The sequence below is a fragment of the Sceloporus undulatus genome, chromosome 1, assembly GCF_019175285.1.
Source record: "Sceloporus undulatus isolate JIND9_A2432 ecotype Alabama chromosome 1, SceUnd_v1.1, whole genome shotgun sequence".
Taxonomy (NCBI): domain Eukaryota; kingdom Metazoa; phylum Chordata; class Lepidosauria; order Squamata; family Phrynosomatidae; genus Sceloporus; species Sceloporus undulatus.
Window position 1 is genome coordinate 278,613,999 of NC_056522.1, and position 22,443 is coordinate 278,636,441.

The 22,443-nt window shown below is 39.0% G+C and overlaps 1 protein-coding gene across 4 annotated transcripts in view; it reads right to left on the reverse strand.

Moving 5' to 3' along the window:
- IRAG1 (inositol 1,4,5-triphosphate receptor associated 1) overlaps window positions 1–22,443 on the reverse strand; it is a 125,733-nt gene that overhangs the window by 55,973 nt on the left and 47,317 nt on the right. For 3 of the 4 annotated variants that reach the window (XM_042461496.1, XM_042461418.1, XM_042461647.1), the window contains exons 6-8: window positions 21,740–21,857; window positions 20,133–20,286; window positions 9,887–9,989 (exon numbers count right to left, since the gene is read on the reverse strand). In XM_042461496.1, coding sequence (XP_042317430.1) covers window positions 9,887–9,989; window positions 20,133–20,286; window positions 21,740–21,857 — 375 coding nt within the window. The remainder of the gene's footprint in view (window positions 1–9,886; window positions 9,990–20,132; window positions 20,287–21,739; window positions 21,858–22,443) is intronic. The other variant, XM_042461575.1, reaches the window with a different exon arrangement.

Consider the following 22,443-nt stretch of genomic DNA (forward strand, 5'->3'; position numbering starts at 1 on the left):
GGGTTACGAATGTTTTTTCGGGTTACGAAAAAACTTTTGGTGCTTTTTTCGGCTTTTTCGCACGGAATCGCGGCTTTTCCCCATTAGCGCCTATGGCAATTCGGCTTACGAAGGCTTTTCGGGTTACGAACGGTGCCACGGAACGAATTAATTTCGTAACCCGAGGCACCACTGTATTTTGTTCTGGAGTCAGAAGAGGATCTTTTTTTTTTTTTTTGAAAGGAAGTGAACCCTAAACACTCAGGGCTCCCCCTTGCCAAGTATCTAGTAAACCTAGCAGAAACTAATACTCCATTATATCATTACTATCCATTTGTAGGGGAATCTTTGGAGCTCACTGGCAATAAATAATGAGTAATTAGCATGTTATTAGATTGCTTTTAATTTTATTATTCTTTTTAAAGAAAGAATTTTGATAATTTCTGTCCCTATATTTTGAGTATATATCCCTAAACTCTCTCCATTAAATCTGCCACTCTCAGTGCCAACAAAAAAAAACAACCTCCTAATCATTCCACCTTGGGGGGGGGGGGGGGGGGGGCTTTAAAACCTTTTCCTCCTTTTCTTTAAATCCCCTTTTCTTTTAAACCATACAAGCTGCGTGGCAGCTCATACAAGTTGTTTAGCATTCCAGAAAGTCTCCTAGAACAAGAAGCACTGACAGAAGTGTAAACAGGACACATGCAAGCCTCCCTTATAGTTGATTTTACAAAAAATCAGACAATTATTCTACTACATCAGTAGAAACTGAATAGAGACAGGATTTGAGACTTCAGTTTGTTCAAATGGAGAATCCAATTTTATTACTCTACTTTTATTGTCTTTGCCATTCCTAGCACAATTAAAGATGGGGATGTGATCTGAGGAGTCTATTTTATTAATATTATTTTTTTAAATGCTGATCTCTTATACCATAAGATTTCTGGGTGGCATAGAATAAAATCAGTTTAAACAATTTAAAGTTAGGATAACAACAACTGAAAACAATAAAAGTTACCTAAACACTCCACTTTCTTGGAGGCCCTCCTACCATCCTATCACAAAACAATATGCAGATTATGTGACATCAACACTTTTATTTCTCCCGTTTCCTATACATGCTTTAAAAAATGCCTGAAGAAAAAGAAAGTATGTTTCAAAACTTTCACAATGAGTTTTATGTCTTTTTGGTTGTTCTAATAAAAGTATTAGGACTTTAAAACTTGTTTTATGGTTACTGTGGACACATCTGCATTTATTTAGGAGAAAGGAAAGTTACTTTTAAAAAGTAATTAGCTATATCTATGTTTCCAAGATGGCACTCTTATTTGTTAATTATTACCAAACAAACTGAGATATGCTGACAACACCATAATACTAGCAGAAAACCTCAGAGACCTCAAACAACTACTAAGGAAGATCAAAGAAGAAAGTACAAAGGCAGACTTACAGTTGAATATAAAGAAAATTAAAAAAAATCATGACCACGGACCTAGACAATGAAGAAATATAAATAGTAAAAGAGTTCTCATACCAGAGATCAAACACTGATAGAAACAGGGACTGCAACCAGGAAACCAGAAGATTAAGAATGGGGTGGGGGGCTATGAAACAACTAGAAAAGATCCTAAAATGCAAAGCTATACAACTGAGCACAAAGGTCAGAATCATACAGCCATTGTATTACCTATGACCATGTATGGATGTGAGAGATGAACAGTTAAGAAAGAAGACAGGAAGACAATCGATTCATTTGAGGTGTGGTGCTGGAGAACAGTGCTGAGGATGCCATGGACAGCCAAAAAGACAAACAGCTGGTTCTAGAGCAGACCAAGCCAGAAATCTCCATGGAAGCCAAGATGACAAAACTGAGGCTGTTGTACTTTGGGCACATCATGAGATGAGAGGACTCACTGGAAAAAGCAATAATGCTGGGAAAGGTGGAGGGAAGTAGAAAGAGAGGAAGACCACATGCTAGATGGAAGGACTGTATTAAGGAGGTCACGAGTATGAATATGCAGGAACTAAGCAGAACAGTGGAGGACAGTGAGTCATGGAGATATCTCATCCACAGTGTCACCATGAGTCGAGATCTACTTGAGGGTAGTTAGCATCAACAACAAAAAAATATTTAACAGTCTTTCAGATGAGACAAATGTCAATAACACTGTATCATGGGTGAAACTGCTGGGGTGGGGGCAAAAGCATAGCAAAAATGCCCTCATCACATAGAAGTCATCTGGGACATTTAGCAGGCAAAAAGGTATCTTGCTTTTTCCCCTCGTGGTGTGTGAGATGTACAGTGCAGTCCTTCAAGGTGTCCTGGAAGGGACTAATGCAACTCCCTAGCCTTCCACCATTGCCAACCCCTCCACTAGGCTATGGTATAGAATTCACCCTTTGCCCATTCATCTTGTCGGGATGAGACAGAAACAGAAGGCATAGCAGAACCCAGCCTTTAAACTAAGGCCAGGAGGAGACAGATGAGAAAAGCTGGCATAACCACACTTCCAGCTCCCACAATGGTCTGACAACTGATGTGCAAACATTGTTCCCCTCCTGCTGCAAGTAAGGACCTGCTTTAACAGAGTATTCATGGCTACAAGCCATGCCACACCATTATTCATTTCTATTCTGTCAAAAATGCATCCATATGAGCACATGGATGCTCTGCTAACAGTTGCTGATTTCCCACCCTGTCCCACCCAACCACTGGCCCACTGAATGCCCCACTAGACTGGCCTCTCAATTGATGGACTGCATGTATGGTGTATTGGTGCACCCAGTAATCCATTGGCACCACACAATTATGGAGCCCCCTATACATACCCCATTGAAGGGTTGAACACAGGAAAAGAATGATTCTTCAAATTATGAATTCTGGCATGTATAGCACTGCAAAAAAATCCCCTCCCCTCCCTATAGTTTTAAATGAAACTGCACATCATTGTGATAGGACACTGTTTCTTGCTTGAACTGGAGCAAACAGTGATTTATTTATTTTTTTGCTCTGATATTAAGCCCTTGAGGTCATCTCAGGTGTATTTTGCCATGTGCATCATCTGAAATGGGGTAAGGTCATTTCTTTCAGCCTATGCAGACAAAACATAAGTGATATTTTCCCTCCACTATTCACTGAAACCACATACCCCACAACTATAAAAGTAACTAAAGGTTACTGCTACACCATAAGAATAGAGTTGTCTCTCAATGAACTACTACTTTAATGTTGTGATTGCATCCAGACTGATTGAAAAGTCCCAGATTTTGTTCCTGTTCTTCTTGATTTTATATTGGTTTAAAATAAACTGACTTGGGTTTGTTTTTTTTTAACTGAGAGCTAAGAGAGAATACTTTGGGATAAACAAAATGTGCATGGATCTCCAAAATGAAATAAAAAAGAATGGAAGAAAATCTTGGACTTTCTGGGTTTTTTTAATGTCTAAATGTGCCCTAGTTGTGACTTGGCTAATTGCAAAAAGCAGATAATAATTGCAGGTGATTTGTCATTTATTATGTATGAGTTCTGAATTTTAAAAGATATTTTCTATCTCTTTTCTTCAAACCAGAAGGTTACTTTCATTTTGGGGGAAACATGTAGTGCTTTGTGGTTTCTATGGTCAATTTAGGAACTTCCTGACACAGAGCCTGGGATCTCATCTCTGTGCAGCAAAGCCTGGGATCTAACTTTTCCCCACTGAAATCAATACCAAAGTCATATGTATGAAAGGTCCTCATAAAATAGTTTTAATGGTCAGAATAGTCATTTTAAGTTATGCTAAATGCAGTGGAGGGGGATGTTCACTGTACTTCTGTTGCATAAAACTGCAGTGCTCTCTCTACATTGCTTGTGCTATGAAATAATTAAATAGATGAAATTTCATGCAAAATATTAATTCTTATGGATTAGCTTGTGATATGCTAGAATAAGTGCTCTCCAAAAAATAAATAAATCACAAAACACTGTTATTAGTTATTGATTTGGTCTCAGCACCTTCTTCTTAAAGTTTCCAGTATGTACAATACAAATCTACTGTCTACTGAAAAATTCAAGATTTTCAGATAACTGCTGTGACATAACATACATAGCACATATAAAAAAATTAAAATAGTGTATGAAAATGGATTACAAAACAGAAAGAACCAAGAGGGAATTAAATGTAGTGTTGACTAAACATCTAATTTATTCCATTTTTAAAAATAAATCTTCACAAATGAACAAGTATGCAAATCTATGTTTGCACAACTAAGTGCAGCTTCCCATAAAACAATGAAAGTGGGTCCACAGAGATTAAATGATTATATGGGCTCTGAACCTATTCTAGAAGTGTATTCACAGAAGAGTGGTGGGTGAGATGAACAAAGGTTTGTAGGGTTGAACACAGGAAAATAATGATTCTATGAATTACCAACTCTGGCATGTGTATCACTGCAAGAAAAATCCAAACCAAAACAAAACAAAAAAACCTCTCCCCTCCCTACAGCAGTTTTAAATGAAACTTAATTCTATGAATACAGATGTATATATATTTATATCCAGTTAGCACAACTGAAACATGGTGGATCAAAATTCTAAATTGCTAGTAAGTAAATTATTCAGAAATATTAATAATCTTACAACAACTTAGACATGGTAAAATAGTATGACTGGAATGATGCAGTCTTAAAAAGCAAATGAAAATAAACCATTTTAGCCCAGTACTGTTACCTAAAGTGTAGAGCCTGCAATCTATTTTTAGTGATTTTGGGGAATTTTTAGCTTTGTTTTGCAAGAGGGAGCAACATTTGCAGGACCTAAGCAACAGTTATACCAGTAATAACTAATAGAGACTCCCGGCATGGGGAATTCCATGAATGTTATTGGAAGAAATATAAAAGAACACATATAGTAGAGTAACTCACTCTCTCATACAGCATTCAAAGCTAACTGAATATAGAAAAGTGAAAGGGGATAGCTGAGGTTGGATAAATGGGCATAACTACTGACCCTGAATAGATGGTCAATGGAAAGTAAGAAAGTAGAAGCAGCTTTAACCATGAGGCTTGAGTTTGCAGGTTTAGGAAAGCAGACAGAACAGACAAATTATAGACTAAAGACTGAGAGCAACAGTCACCGGATAAATGGGGGTGGGTGGGGTGACTGCAACAACAAGGCTAAGTTTTAGGGTGCTATTTATACCTCAAAGCCAACCCCAATCCATAGAGGTTCCATGGGAAAACAAAAGCTTGATTGCCCCTCAACAGAACCTGAGAAGGTTTCCAAAGTGGAGAGTTGGTTTTGATTTTTGGGAGATGAGTGGGTTTGATTTTAATTGATGATGCTTTATGGACTTTACAATACCTCAAAAAAGTTCTGGAGTCCCCATGTCTGAGCAGGTAGAAAGGAGTGTTTAGGAATACACCAGAGATGAATGGGGGATTCTGGTCTTGTTTGATCTGGCAGAACTCATCTTTTGGCTTTCGGTTGCCATCAGAAATGCTAAGTAGGGCATATGTGGCAACACTCTTCTAGCAGCTCCTCCATCCCCATATCTTTCCACATGGCTGGATCTATGTGTCATTCACACTACCTATTCCAGTGCTATGTATGCCATCACAAACGCAGGCGCTCATGCTGACTCCCAATGTTACATCAAACTATAGCTGGCTTAATAAATATATTTGAAGGTTTACATTACCAAAAGGACACCAGTGTGGGCACTAGGCAAGCCATTCTAGGGAAAGCATTTCACAACCAGAGAGCCCACATAGACACCTTCCAAAGTGCAGTTTGACAAGGCACTCAGAGGGGGGCTGCAGTTAGTACATATGGGAGAAGTCTTCCTATCGGGCCCGAAAGTCCCAAGCCACATAGAGCTTTCTAGGTAAAAAACAATCAAACAGCACTTTAAATTGGTCTTGGAAATGAATTGGAAACCAGTGACATAGAGAAGAGTCATGTAATATGCTCATGAGGCCTCACGGATATCATCGGTGCATCCTTCAGGGAAGGACATGTTCCATCTTGTTTAAAGGAAGCGGCGGTTAGGCCACTCCTGAAAAAACCTTCCCTAGACCCCCTGGATATGAAGAATTATAGACCGGTGTCATTGCTGCCATTTTTGAGCAAGGTGATCGAGAGGGCGGTTGCCCTTCAGCTCCAAGCTGTCTTGGATGAAACCGATTATCTAGACCCATTTCAAACTGGCTTTAGGACAGGCTTTGGGGTTGAGACGGCCATGGTTGCCTTGACCGACGATCTGCGTCTGAGCATTGACAAGGGGAGTGTGACCCTGTTGGTGCTCTTAGACCTCTCAGCGGCTTTTGATACTATAGATCACGGCATCCTCTTGGACCGCCTGAGGGGGTTAGGTATCGGGGGCACTGCTCTGCAGTGGTTCAGGTCCTTCCTCTCGGGCAGGTCTCAAAGGGTGCTACTCAGGGACTGTAGCTCCAGTAAGAGGTACCTCACTTGTGGGGTTCCTCAGGGGGCTATTTTGTCCCCGATGTTATTTAACATCTATATGAAGCCGCTGGGTGAGATAATACGGAGTCATGGTGCTGGGTGTTATCAGTACAGGGCTCCCCCGGGTTACGAAATTAATTCGTTCCGCGGCGCCATTCGTAACCCGAAAAGCATTCGCAAGCCGAAGCCCCATAGGCGCTAATAGCGAAAGCCGCGATTTGGTGCAAAAAAGCGCCGAAAAGCACCAAAATTTTTTCGTAACCCGAAATAACCTTCGTAACCCGGAACAGTTTTTTTTAATGGATTTTTTTCGTAACCCGGAAATTTCGTAACGCGGCGCATTCGTATCCCGGGGTACCAGTGTACGCTGATGACACCCAAATCTATTTCTCCGTATCTCGTTCGTCGGCCTCAAATTCTGATGGCATCTCTTCTCTCAATGAATGTCTTCAGGCGGTAATGGGCTGGATGAGGAAAAACAGATTGAAACTGAATCCAGACAAGACGGAGGTGCTCATGGTAGCGGCCCCGAAACCAAGAATTGGGTTGCAACCTCCAGTCCTGGATGGGGTCACACTCTCCTGCAGCGACTGTGTTCGCAGTCTGGGGGTGCTCCTTGACTCGTCGCTCCTGATGACAAATCAGGTAAATGCGACGGTCAGGAGTGCCTGTTATCAGCTTCGGCTGATACGCCAGCTGCGCCCTTTTCTGGAAGTAAGGGATCTCGAGACGGTTGTGCACACGCTGGTAACCTCACGCCTTGACTTCTGTAATGCACTCTACATGGGACTACCCCTGTGCTTGACTCGGAAATTACAGCTGGTTCAAAACATGGCAGCCAGGCTTGTCTCAGGAACATCTAGGAGGGACCACATTACTCCGGTTTTGAGGTCCCTCCACTGGCTGCCTATCAGCTTCCGGGCCCAGTACAAGGTGTTGGTTATCACCTTTAAAGCCCTAAATGGCTTGGGTCCAAGCTATCTTAGGGACTGCCTCCTCCCGTACAATCCTCCCCGCGCTCTCCGGTCCTCTGGGAGGAACTTACTACAGCCTCTAATATCTAGGCTTGTGGCGACCTCCCAGAGGGCGTTCTCTGCTGTCGTCCCCAAACTCTGGAACGACCTGTCGAATGAGATCCGTCAGATAACATCATTAGACAGCTTTAAAAAAGCGGTCAAGATGGATCTCTTCCGGCAGGCCTTTCCAGATTAACCATCCCGGCCCAGGTTCCTGATTCCCTCATTCCTCCCGTGGCCCCATCTTAGTGATGGTCGAGGATCAACAGAGGGATATCAGGGTTTTTAGTTTTTAATTGTTGTTTTTATGCATTGACATTGTGTTTTAATATGTTATACTGTTTAATACTGTCTTAAGGGGGGGGAGGGAGGGATAAAGTGTTTTTAATTGTCATATTTTATATTTTACTGTTGTTAACCGCCCGGATTGGTTTGCCAGAGGGCGGTATACAAATAATAATAATAATAATAATAATTATTATTATTATTATTGTGTTACTTAGAACTCTTTCTAAAGTTTTTGGGATATCTTCAAAAGGTGGTTCCATGTACAAGGCATTACAGTAGTTCAAAGCATGGATTATTGATACCAGTTCTTTCCACCTGTAAATAAGACCTTAGCTTAGATATCAACCTGATCTGACAATGAATCTCTGAACTGGAACAGACTTGAGTCTCCAATGGCAGTGATGCACAAAGGACCATTCCCAAGCTATAAACCTGGAACTTCAGAAGGAGTGTAGTTTTCTCCAGAACATGTTACTGGAAAGAAGAAATAAAGCTGGGCATCATGAATATACTGATGACAATGTACTCTAAACTGCTTTATGACCTGGTTCAATGGATTCATGTAAGTGCAGAACAGCATGAGAAACGTGTGTCACTTTGACACAAAGACACCACAAGATCAAACAGAACTCCCCTAGACCTGTTGTATGGAAACAGCTATTCAGGTACAAGGGTAACCACCACTGTGTAGCAGTACTACTCACGCTCATCTCAGAGATCTGCTCCAGAAAGTTATTATGGTCAGTGGTACTGAAGGCTGCCAAGAGTTATACTGCCTCACATTTTCCCCTACAAATGCCATTCCAAAGGGGGACTAAGGCTTTTTCAATGCAGAAATAAAACCTAAACCCTAGCTGAAATTGATTTAGAAAATATGTATCCTCCAAGAAAGAGGTCATTATATGCAGATAGCTTTTATCAAGGATATCATTGAACCAGTCTGAAGGTCTCTCCCCTCCCTGCTCTTATACAAATATATAGGGAATCACATCCCCCCTGCAGAGTAATTCTAAGAGCCTTATCACATGAGAAAAGCTAAACAGAATGGACGAATAGCAGCTTTTTCTGTGCCTCTCTACATGCCGTTGTACAACTTTCATTCACCTTCTTGAGCAGATGGTCATAAAAGCATGCATTTTGTCACAATGGAAAAATCCGTTTGATAAAAGGTGCACTTTTATGCCAGTCTGCCTTAGGAAGAGAATGGAAGTGCTCTGACATCATGTGGAGAGGCATGGAGAAAGCCGCTACTCTTCCACTCTATTTCAGCTTTCTTTTCCCCATCTGATAAAGCTCCAAGTCTCTTTCACACCACATAATCATAGCACTTTGATCCGACTTTAATAGTCATGGTGTCATTCTATGGAATTCTGTGATCTGTAGCTTTGTTAGGTATTTAGAATTTTCTACAGAGAACTCTAAAGCCTCACCCAGCAACAAATTACAGGATCTTATAGGATGCAATCATGCAGTTTAAAGTGTCACTAAAGTGCTATAATTGTGTAGTGTGAAAGAGACTGCTAGTCTTGAATGACAGAATACATAAGGTAATGTTGATGCACTGCACAAGTGTAAGTAATCAGAAATCCATATCCACTGGCTCTCTCCTCCAACGTGGTTCTTTGGAAAAATGAAATGTGATTTTTTAAAAATGCTGTTTTTTTCTGCAGCTGCCTGTAATACATACTGGGCTGCAGTAGTAAACCAAAGAGGAAATCCCCTGGAGTTGACTGGGCATAAAATTCAAGCATTGAAACATTCTTCCTTGACTATAGCATATTTTAGAAATTGTACGACATTAGTGTAGATTTCACATGTTGTAAATTAATTCAAAAAATAAAATCCACTGCCTACTACATTATGCTGTTCTAATATTATTTAATCTGATATAAATAGGTTTTATTTAGTTCCTGTGTGTTCTAGAATCTCTGCTTAAAATAGAGAGCCTCAAGGCTCAAATCTCATTGCTGGATGCAAGGAAATTTCTTGTATCACTGAGGAGTTTAGAGAATACAATATCCAGGAAGTGATGTTCCAGGAATTCTATTCCATAAAAGGAAAAAGTATTCAGAAATGCTTGGCTTTCAAAACTGTTCCCTTCTTGTAGCACTTTTGACCACAGCAAGAAAAGTTGAATACAAATAATCAGTAATCTTACCCTCTGAGTCACAGCTGAATACCTTGGCAAATGAAGGTACTTCACTCCATTTTCAGTACTAGCCTGGCTGCTGACCTCAAGTGTTCTGTTTAACCAGAGCAAGCATAAAAAAGGGAAACGTAAATACAAGTAGCTTAAAAATAATATTCTAAAATATCTTGGCATTTTCCTGTAGTATGATATATAGTCTCATAGGCAGCCCTGAAATGCTCCACTTCTAGGGATGTACAAACAGTTTTAATCATAGCTTTTCCAGTCTTTATTCAAGGACTGGTTATCTATGTACATATTACAAGACCTGTTCTTAAGATTAAGGCAGGAGAGTCCTGTCCACCTTACTTTTCACACTGACATTAGCTAATGTTTTAAGAAAGTTGTAGTAGGATACTTGTAGTAGGAAAGTTGGCCCAGAATTGAAAGAAAGGAATCAGAGGGTAGAACTAGTAGCTTTGATTAAACCTCCTGCTTCTCCTTAATTCAAACTTTGTACCAAATGTGTCTTGCATGTTGCATACACACACACACACACACACACACACTGATAAACATTTAGAGAAAGTGAATGACAAGTGTACTTTAGCATAATCAGAATGTTTTTTCTGCATGGATTATGGACAACGGTGCAGTTAATGAATAAGGCTATGAGATTTTAAAACAGTGTAATTAACATATTTTTGAGAAATGATAGTTAAAACTGAAATACATATCATTTTTCATACAATAAGGATTACTGCTTAAAAAATATCATAGAAGCCAAAAGATTTCTACAACTGAGCACAATCATTTTTTTTGACATTTTTATGAGACAAGAATCATGGATATTTCAAAATGTTGGCCTTACTGACATATTCCCTGATAGTCAAATTATTTTATTAATTGCAAGTTGTGCAACAGTCTCAATGTAACATTGGAATATGTGGGAAGAGGATTCCTTCCTTGGAACAGCATTTGTCCACAGATACAAAGACATAGAATTGATCTGCCCTAGAGCAATATCGGTCCATTGGTTTGGGATGTAGTAAAATATACAATCATTCTAATTCCCACTCATTCATAATCATTACCTCCAAAAGTGCCCCTAAGAAGCAAAATGGAAATAACTGCCTCTTGTATGCTGTATCAATTTTCAAAAAGTGATATTGAATATTGACTTAGAAGTTGCATTCGATGATCAAGGAGTTTATCACATGAGCTCTGTTCTTGCCTGTTTTCACCACGATTGCACTAGTAAGGGAACCAGAAACATACCACTTTGGAAGGATCCTGTCATATGTTTTCACAATAGTGCACCTGGGCCCTTGCACTCTCTTCTGCACTCCTCCCTAACCCCACCTTCCTGCTATATGCCCTATCCAGCATGCTTTTCAGGGTTTCTTTTATTTATTTATTTTAATGTAATTCTGCAAGTATGCTAATACAATTTTAAAAAGAAAGAAATAACAACATGGTTTTAAAAAAAAGAAAAGAAAAGAAAACAGCCTGCTTGGAAATAGCGAGGGGGAAAGGAGGAGACACTGACACCATGTGACTGGGCCATACTGGAACTGCTGTGTGAAAAACTGATTACACCTGAGGACTAATGCTACAGCAGCGTGTTTGGGACCTTGTTGACAGGTTTTCCTCCTCAGCAACAAGATGTGCTCCAATAAAACTTGGATGACAAGGCAGGCACAAGACAGAGATGGTGTCATGCGATAACAAGATTGCCTAGCTTTCCATATTCTGCTGAAGTGTAACAAAACACTGACAAAGGACAAAAGCTAACAGCACAATTTTTGCATCTGATGAAGCAGACACAGGCTGCACCTGCATTGTGTTTGACACCACTTTAACTTCCATAGCTCAGCACCATGGAATTCTGGGAATTGTCATTTTGTGACACATTTAGCCGTCCCTGTCAGAGAGCTCTGGTGCCACAACAAACTACAAATTCCAGAATTCCATACCACTGAGCCATGGCAGTTAAAGTATGAAAACTAATGCTACAACCTCCTTCACACAGTTAGTCTCAAAGGTGTTACAAGGTCTCTTTGCATACTGATATTCCAGACTAATATGGCTCTGTTTCTGAATTCTACCACAATTCTATGTAGGTTTAGTCAGAAATGCCATTAAAAACCTTCAGTTAACCTGGGGTACCATTCGAGGAGCTTTCTCTGTATTTTGAACAATTTCTCAGTGCTTTATTTCATGGTGATATGTACAAAAAGGCAATCTTTGTGGTATTTGGTATTCATAGTCCATTGCAGGAATGGGGAAAATATGGATGTTGTTCCAATGATTCCTGACTGGCTAAGGCTGATGGCGGGGCAAATGTTCCTCCCCCCTGTACCTTCTTTAGTACTGTATACTATTTATTTTTTTAGCCTAACAGACTGATCTCTGCATGTCTGTATGATGAATCAGCTCAGTTTTTAAAATGTGAAAACAGTATGAAATACTACAGAATTTAAATCCTGTTATCTCTGGGCATGAAACAGTTACTAAACTATGACTACACATTCCATGAATGATTCACTCACATCAAAGTTTTTCTTGTTGTTCATTTCTGCAATATGAAACATACCGAAGAGATTAAACTGCTAATGATATTGGTGTCCCTCCTCACACACACACACATACACACACACCAGTTTTGGATAAGCTGTTGCCAAATAATTTTTATCCTTTTAAGTCCTATACAGAACTATCATTACATAATTATTTCAAATATCTGATGACTGCTTTTTAGGGGGTGAGAAAGAAGATTGAGAATATACACAAAAATGCACACAAAAAGTAGTCTCTGAATGAAGACTATATGAATAATGAAGATGATAACACACTGAACCCAATCAATAGTAGTTCAAAGTTGAATAATGTAAGTTGTTACTATTGTTGTTGTGGTGGTGGTGGTGTGTCTTCAAGTTGTACTCCTCACAAACCAAAGTTTCTTCCTGATACTGATAAGCCATTATATGAGTGCTGCTGGTTTCCCATAAATTCTCCAGCAACTTTCAAGAACAATACTTTCTGACAACTCAAGCTAACTATTGTCTACAAGAATGTGCACCAGGAAGAACCTAATTAGTTCAGCACAAACATTTACCTCTTCCCACAGATAATCTGGTCTTTGCAAAAATCCCAGAGAGGAAGGCCATATGAGAAGACAAGAGTAAAGAAAGGAGAATTTGCAGTAATATTACCACTGTCAAAGAGAAATTTGTACATAATTTCTGAAGCAAAAATTAAGCCTACAGTGTTCATATATACTTTAGTAAAATGCATCTCAAGTGATCTGATGTGAGAGAGGCCAGCATTTTTTCTCCACTGTGCCAGGGAAATATGCATATGTACATATTTATGCACATTGGCTACAATTATTTCTTTCCTGGAAACCTGGCTGACAGGAATTAACAACTAATGGGTCAAGGGGACAGCAAAGGTCCTCAGGCCATCACTTTGAGTTGCACTGGTTTAGTTAGCAGGAGAAATAGCCAGCTTCCTGTCTGAAACTTCTTATTCCTCCATTTGATCTGCTACTCTTTTTCTGTTATTTTCTCTCCCTCCATCCAAATGTAATACAAGGCAAAAGGAGTGACATTATTTCTTAAATGGTAATAAACCTAGTTACACCATCATTAGTGGGAGCAAAATAATTAATTGCAAGCAACTAGTTATTCCCAAGCTCTTTTTAAAAAAATCCCTTCAATTATATCTCCTTAGTTCCTTTCCTTTACTACTGCCTGTTACTCCTAACTGTAGTCTCATCTTTTAGGTTCAATAAACACTCATTTGTGAGACGTAATATGTGCAGGCAGCTTTGAATCCATTGCTACTATTATCCTTGCCTCATGACCACTAATTTACTTACATTCATCTACTGTTTTCATGGTAAGTGATCTTAACAGTTTTCAAAATACAGAGGCCTGTAATTAACCTCTTAATTCTAATATAATTATGTAGAACACCATTTTGGGATTTTTACTCCAACAATTCAGTTCTCTACCCCTTTCACTTAAAAGCATGTGACAGCAAATTTGTGTAAGGAGGCAGAAAGGAGAGCACCTACCACCAAGTCATTTCTGTATCAGCATGCACAAGAACAGCAATAAAATAAAACCATCTTCTAGTGTGAACTAATTTTTTACAATGCCCCACAAAAATTAAAAATTTCCAAAGAAACTGAAAAAAAATTGGGTGAAACTGAATGTTGTACAAAATGAACTTCCACTTGTCCAAAGAGACATTTTTTCCTTCCTCTCTTCTCCTCTCCTTGCAGCCCTCCATATCCCTTCAATGATTTTCCATTACTGGGATAATTAATTGGATACAACCCAATATTAGACTTTTTAAAATAAAAAAATATATAGCTTCATTGTCCTAAAACAGGGGTAGGCAACCTGCGGCCCGGCGAGGCCTTGGGACCGGCCCCAGCCCGGTCCTGCCGCTGATTGCTGCCGGGGCCTTTGGCCTCTCGCGCGCAGGGGCAAGGGGGACAACTGTCTTTAGACGCCTCAGAAACATGCATTTATATTAACATTTTTTAAAAAATCAGCAATTTTTTTTGCGTGTCCTCCACTTTTTAAAAAAGTGTCCACCATTTGAAAATGTTGTCCTACATTTGTCCCGGTTTATTTATTTATTTAATGTTTTAAAAAATTATTTAATTATTTTTTGGCTTCGGCCCCCCGGTTGTCTGAGGGACAGCAACCCGGCCCCCGGCTCAAAAAGGTTGCCTACCCCTGTCCTAAAAGAACAGATAGCATTTCGGTTTCTCTTCCATGGCATCAAGAAATCTGACAATATATATTGTAACTGTGAACATGTATGATTGAATTTAACAGCAAAAAAGAATAATTATCTGTCTAAAAATCTAGAGTGGGTTCTAAATATTAAGGATCAGTACAATACCTACATTGGGTCAACTGAAAATTCAGAAAACCATTGTTGTTAATGGTCATCAAGCTGACTTTGACTTATGGTCACCTATGAATGAGAGACATCCATGTCACTCAGTCATCAATAGCCCTGCTTAAGTCTTGCAAACTCAGGGCTGTGGCTTCCTCGATTGAGTCTATCTACCTGTAGGGTGGTCTTCCTCTTTTCCTGCTGCCTTCTACCTTGCCAAGCATTATTGTCTTTTCTAGCGAGTCATGTCTTCTCATGCTATGTCCAAAGTATGCCATACTTCATACCCCAACTTAGTCTCAGTTTAGTAATTGTGGCTTCCAGGGACAGTTCAAGCTTGATTTGTTCCCTTGGTCCCATTTATTTGTCTTTTTGACAGTCCATAGTAGCCACAACACTCTCTTCCAGCATCACACTTCAAATGAAATTATTCTGTTCTTATCAGGATTTTTTCCCCTTCACTATCCAGCTTTCACAACAATGCACAGAAATGGTAACTACAATGGCATGGAAAATCCTGATTTTGGTATGCAATCATTTCTCTCATCTCGTTCCTTCATGAGAGTCAGTGTGGTACAGTGGTTTGAGCCACACTAGGAGTCTGCCTCATGATAGGGTCACCATAAGTCAAAAATGTCTTGAAAGCACACAACAACAACAAAGTTTCTTTATAGGTGGCACTTCCAAATCCTAATCTTCTTTTGATATTTTGCAGTCTAAATTTTGATTGATGACTGAGCCAAGACATAGGAAATCTTTGTCTATATCAATGCCTTCACTGTCTGCTTTAAAGTTATGTAAATCATCTGTGGTCATTATATTTGTTTTCTTAATGTTGAACAGTAAACCTGCCTTTGCACTTTCTTCCTTGACTGTCTTCAATAGTTGTTCCAAGTCTTTGCTATTTTCTGCTGCTTCCAATCCTTCCTTGTTAAAAACAACAACATCTGAAGCAGAAACAACTCATAAAGAGTACATTAGTTTTGGTATTATTAAAAAAATAATATAGTTCTACTACAAACCATTTAAAGAATGCATTTTGGTTCATGAGTTTAGATCAGTGAGATCAGATAAAAGCAAGAACTTGAATGTTTTTTTTTAAAGAAAGTCTGCTTTAGATCTCCTTCTTTCTTCCTCCATTCAGTGGAGGATAGAGAGGAGACATTTTTGCCAACTGTGTCAAACATAAATTCAGATACATACCATGGTTCTGGGTTTCAGAACTATGCTACTACAATGTCCATTTTGTTCTGACAAGTTCTAGAAACATATGGTTTCACAGAACAATAAACAAATTTAGTTTGCTCCTCTTCACTCTGTCTACCTTATCTGTGGTGCCTCTGCTTTCCTTTTTTGTGCATTGCATCTACATATAATGTCACCATATCTTCAATTTAACAGTCTCCTACATAATCATCATATTTAGGAATGACACCTCAACTACATCATTTAGAGTTGACAAATGAACACCGCTCAACAACACCAGGACAAACATTCATCAAAACTCTGTACATATAAATGACAATGATGAAGTTAGACTCAGGCACAGTGGGAACAGCTAACTGGAGGCCTCTCAAAACTAGAGTTGACCTTTTCCATGCCTCTTAGCCAGTTACAGGCACTGCTAGGGAGGGAGGAGAGAGCAGGAAGTCAAGCCACTTGTTGGTTATTCACAAAACAAAACAAAATATATAATTATCTAGAGACCCATTAAGCATGACAGACAGAGAAGCAGAAGGCTGCAGAGTCATGGATCCTCTCCAATTTCATCCTCACTGTAAATGAAGATGCCCTGACCTAACTGCATCTTTTGCTTCACTCATCACAGTAGCAGCATTGTCATTAGTGTATACCTTGATGATGACTTCATCTGAGCATCTCCCTGCAATCTACTTAAGACTCTATTATGGGCCTTGATTTTGTGCTTCTAACAGATTCCACATTGCCTTTTTTCTCCTCTCTTGGTGGGAATACTTTAGAAACATAGTGTTCCCTGTTCTGTAACCTTGTGCTACCTTTAGAAAATGTGATATCTCAAATGGTTTTATGGTTTCCAACAAGAATGAATAGCAAGCAGCTAGCCATATATGTATAGGGAAAGACATTTGGCTCAATTTATTCCCTACCCTTTCTGCTGATAGAGTCAGACAAGAAGTTAACTGCTTCTTATTCTTAAAACTCAGCAGGACAATATGACATGATAATTAAGAGTCCCTCTTTTCTTCCAGATTTCCTACACCAAGAGAAAAATGGTTGGCAGGCCAATGAGATGTAATATTTCTTGCCATACTTGGCAATACCTATAGAATGTTTACCATTTTCAGATAATATGACAAATAACGTTAAATACATCCAAGTTTTTTTTAAAGCCTAGCTTTTACAGAACTGGGGTTTCTAAAAATGTAATTAAGTTGCTCAGAACTAGGGACATAATGCAGTACAGGTCAACTGGATCGTAGTCCATGCATCATGTTGATTAGCAGACTTATTTTATTGTGTATTCTTATATGTTAGAAATTGGAAAAATGAATATACATAGATCAAAGGAAGACAAATGCAGCATATACAAATTTTTTGGAAGTATTAAATATGATGTCAATTAAATTAGAACTAAGTGAGTGAAGAGTAATATTATTTTGTGAATGTCAACTCATTTTAAAAATGAAAATTTCCCTAGGCTCAATATTGAAAATAACTTCAGGTTTGGACCTAAGTTTGGTCCAGCAGAATTTCATGCTTTGAGCATACAGGATATCACCATGTCTTTTTAGAAAGAAATTAACCACTTTGGTTAATGGCAATGTAATAAAGATAAATGCTACCTTGTGGTATATATTGTGGCTGTGCTCAATGATCACCCCTTTCTAGCTCAAAGTATTAAAGGATATTAATTTTGCATTCAAAAAAATATTGATATTTGTGGATGTATATGTACTTTAAACTATATTTATGTCACTTGGAATTCAATTTATGGTCACTATGGCTGGGTCCTCGCTGATCTTACTATAATAAGAGATTCAAATACCTAGCCTGGAAATAAAAATATTCATCATACATCATTCAGCAGTTAGAAGACTTATCACTTAGGCTAGGCCTCACTAACATATGATGACCTCAACTCTGAATAACATTTTTGGTATATAGTCAGTTCATATCAATATATATGCCTAACTCCATTATTGTATGCTATGTATTTCTTCTGTTCTTACAATCTTCTTTTCTTTTTCTTCTTCTTCTTTGCTTTGCATTTGTATTTGTATAAAACCAAGACATTTATTCAAAAGGGAAAATAAGAAAAACAAAGTTTTCTAAAAGATATCATAGAATCATAGGTGCAAAGCACACTGCAAAAATAACCGAGGTTGAGATCACTTTAACTGTACTGGATCAAAGTTAGGAAATTCTGGGAACTGTAGTTTTGTGAGACATATAGGCGCATTACAGACCGCCAGATTGTGGCGGTCTGCCGCCGCCGCCGCTTGCACCGTCCGGGAGCCGCAGCCTTTAAACAGTGCGGCTCCCGGACGCTGCCGAGAAGGAGTGCAGAAATCACGCTCCTTCTCAGGCCCAGGAAGAGGCGCCACAAAGCGCAAGGGGCGCATTTGTGGCGTCATTTCCGGGCCGACAAGTGCGGACACAACACGTCCAGCACATAAAGATGGTGGCGCCCGTGTGTATAGGGCACCGCCATCTTTACGACCCCGTCATGTGCTAGGGGTGAGGCCGGTATGGACGCTCGGTCCTCGGCCAACCCCTAGCACGTGACAGGGGCATATTAAAGGCCCGTCTATAACGCGCCTTAGTCTTCTCTGGTGCCACAATAAACAACAATTCTCAAGATTCCCTAGCACTAGCCAGGGCAGTTGAAGTAACATGGAGAACTTACAATTATTTTATCTATACCATAAAGCTGTGCCTGTGTATGTTATACACAAGATATGTAAATAAAACCATTTTTGTTATTTTAGATTTTACTAAACTGATAACACACGTCTGGGGAAGGATTGGCTGGTGTCCTGTTTCTCATGCTTTGTTGCAAATGATCTGGCAAGGAGCAATTGCAAGTACAGTTCTATACCACTTCACTAACCAATGTACTAAACAGTTTACAAAGTGTAAGCTAATTGCCCCCAACAAGCTGGGTACTCACTGTAGCAACCTAGAGAAGGATGCCAGGCTGATTTGACCCAGAGTCCCTGGCTGGTATTGAACTCACAACCTTGTAGTTTGTGAGTGAGTGGCTGCAGTACAAGCATTTAACCACTGCGCCACCAGGGCTGTTGTTGAAATTTACCAATACCCTAACAGTGTTAGTTTTGGCCCAGTTTTCTAATCTATTAAGGTCATTTTGAATTTTGATCCTGTCCTCTGGGATATTAGATACTCCTCCTAATTTGGTGTCATCTGCAAATTTTATAAGCATGCCCTCTATTCCTTTATCGAGGGAAAGGATTAGAGAGCATGCTTATCAGATTTCCAGATGACACCAAATTAGGAGGAGTAGCTAATACCCCAGAGGTCAAGATCAAAGTATGGATAGATCCTGTAGCCCTACTCCAGCTGGGCAGCCTGTGTGGTTTCGGAAAACTATAAATACAGCTTTTAAAAACACCTAATAATTAGCTCTATTGTAGCCTTAGCAAAACTATACAGAGATACTTAGAGCTTCAACACTCAATACATACTTCTACTATTGTCTTAGCAAAACTACACAAAGATTTTTTTTAAATTCCTACTGTATAGTTCTACTGTAGCCTTAGTAAAAATACACAAAAAGCTACGTATAGTAAAATAGCCTATCAAGAGAGATTGCTCCTATAAGCACTCTTCTTATCCAAGAAGAAAGACCCCTTAATTTTTTCTGACCTGGCCAATTTATTTTGGCAGTAGCAGTACTGAAAGATACATATTTTCTGTCTGACAGGCAACATTTAACTGTGCTGTTAGTTACCATAGGAACCTATTGTGCTCTGCATTTAATATTCTCAAATCAAGGTGATACATTAGGACGGACAGGATACACAGAAGATACCTTTTTAACTCTGCCTTCCCAGCACACCTTTTCTTTTCTAGAACAGTTTCTTTGTTCTGATCCTCCAGTGTTTAATTCAAATTTATTAATTGCCCCTTTCAGCCTTGCTCCATTAACTGCCCATTTCTTTTACAATGTTGCCAAATGGAAATTTCTATTAAGTTTAATAACTCTTTAAACTGAATCATCTTCCTTGTGGGGTATTAAATGAGTATTGTTTTAGCAACAGCATCTCCTAATAAAATGTTTATTGAAAGGGGGCTTTAACTTTACAAGTAATTTTATGAAAACAATCTTCATACAACAAAAATAGGTTCACTTTACCTTGTGTTGTTCTGCCCATGTTCTGGTTTACAGGCATGCCATTTCTTGTTTAATAGGTTTTCTTTGGATCCCTGTCTGTGGCCCGGGAAGAACAGATTAGGAAACGTCCAACAACATCTCTTTCGAGTTGAAATCTGTTCTAAATTCAGTGCATCTATGATTAACACACAATATTTGAAGATCAGAAACTAGGAGGCAACATTGTGTCTTATGTAACTTGCAAATGCTTTTTGCTGCAGAGATTAAAGTTGCACTAACATAAAAAAGATAATTACAGTTTAGTTTAAAAGTGTAAGTTAATTCCAATCTGATACAACTCAACATTTTGAGAAAACAGTTCCAAGTTTATTTGCATATGAGAAATATTATTTTAAATAATAACCAATTCTGAAAGGAGGAGGAACTTCCTGACAGTAAGGTCTGTTCGACAGTGGAATGCACTCCCTCAGAGGGTGATAGAGTCTCCTTCCTTGGAGGTCTTTAAACAGAGGCTGGATGGCCATCTGTCAGGGATGCTTTGATTTGGATTTCCTGCATGGCAGGGGGTTGGACTGGATGGCCCTAGTGGTCTCTTCCAACTCTATGATTCTATGATTCTATGAAAAGGAGTATCTGAAATTACTGCTTTTGCTTTGGATATCTGAAGCTGTTGAAGACACAATTGGTTATGGAAAGAAGCAGGTTGAATGAGAGAAACTGGATTTTTTTGGTAGGGTACCTCTTAGCACTATTAAAATGCTGTTTTTCAAAATGTATCTAGTACCATCTGTCTGACTAGCCCACTACTAATAGGCAGCAAAGATCACTACTAAAAACTGGAGGGAGGACAATGGTATCTGCCCAGGGACTAACAACATGAGTACTAAGTGCATAAGACTTCAAGAACACTCAACCTGGATTTAACTGATAGAAAGGTTTGCAGGAAAGGAAGATTTAGCTCAAGCCACAGAATAGATGAGGAAAAAAATAATATCATGCTTATAACAGGAAAGACATTTCTCTAAAATACACTGCTATAGTTTCGAAGCCATAGAGACTTTTCCAACACAAAGTTTTATATGTAAGCCTCATGAGATTATTTTCTGTAACTTTCCATGATATTTATGGAGCATTCACATCCACTTTAAATTCTTTCAAAACTGGCCCTAATGTGCTCTTTATTTCTTCTGAACTAATGACCTGAGGTTACAAGTATTAAATTACTCATCCGTTTCTATTTTTTATTGAAATATTTTGATTTCAAAGCCTCTGTATTTTTGTGCAAGTAAATTTAATCCATGTAGTTTGCAAAGTACAAAAGACCGAGTCTTACTAGAATTTGTTATTCTACTCTTGAAAAGAGGGGAAATTCAGCAGGATATTATAATTTCTTCCAGTCCATAGTTATCAGTAAAATCAAGTATCTAAGGATCAAATTAGAAGTTAAAGGGGATGCATATACCCTATGACTAGTCCTTTTTTTCTCCACAATGGGATTTCCTCAGATGCTAAAATTACATGTTATAAAAATTACATGTTATGACAAACATATATCTTTCACCACTTGGGGAAACTCTGCTGCAAAACAACAACAACATGCTAAACAGGGGTGAGGAAAGTGCTCATACCTATCAGTGATGTCTCAAGCCTGGAATCTTCATTGTGAAAGAAGTGTATTGCACTGGAAGTTGTACAGGGAAACCAAAGTGGCAACAAAAATGTTGATTCGCAGCAAACAGCACCCTCCTGTTTTATAGAATTTAAAAAAGGTAAAGGCCTGTTAAAAGTGAGACAAAGTTTTGCTCTGCTATCAGCTCATCTAAGCAAGCTAGCTCCTAAGATCTATTATATCTCCCTGCTCCTATTAGGCTTAAACAGTTCTTCAAACCATTACTATGCCATGTATTAAAAGTAGAATCCCCACACAAAGTTACATGACCATCAATTGCAGAATGGATGCCCCAATGTTCTAATGGTGTCTTAAAGGCATGCAGATTTATATTACAGTGTAAGCTTCTGTTGATTAGAGCTCATTTTGTCAGAAGCAAGAAATTCTGTCAGATGTATGCAGATAAACTCAAATATAGACAAAGAAATACTCTTGCACACACATTCTCTCTGTTTGTATGTGTGGACATGTGTAAATGAGCAGTGGAGATTGAGAGAGACAGAAAGAAAGAGGGATGGTAAGAAATGGACAAATAGGCCATAAAATATAAGAAGTGGACAACTGTGGAAGGGGCAGAGGCCATTTGTCACCTCTGCACCTCCGTGGACAACTGTCGAAGGGGCAGAGGCCATTTGTCACCTCTGCACCTCCGTGGACAACTGT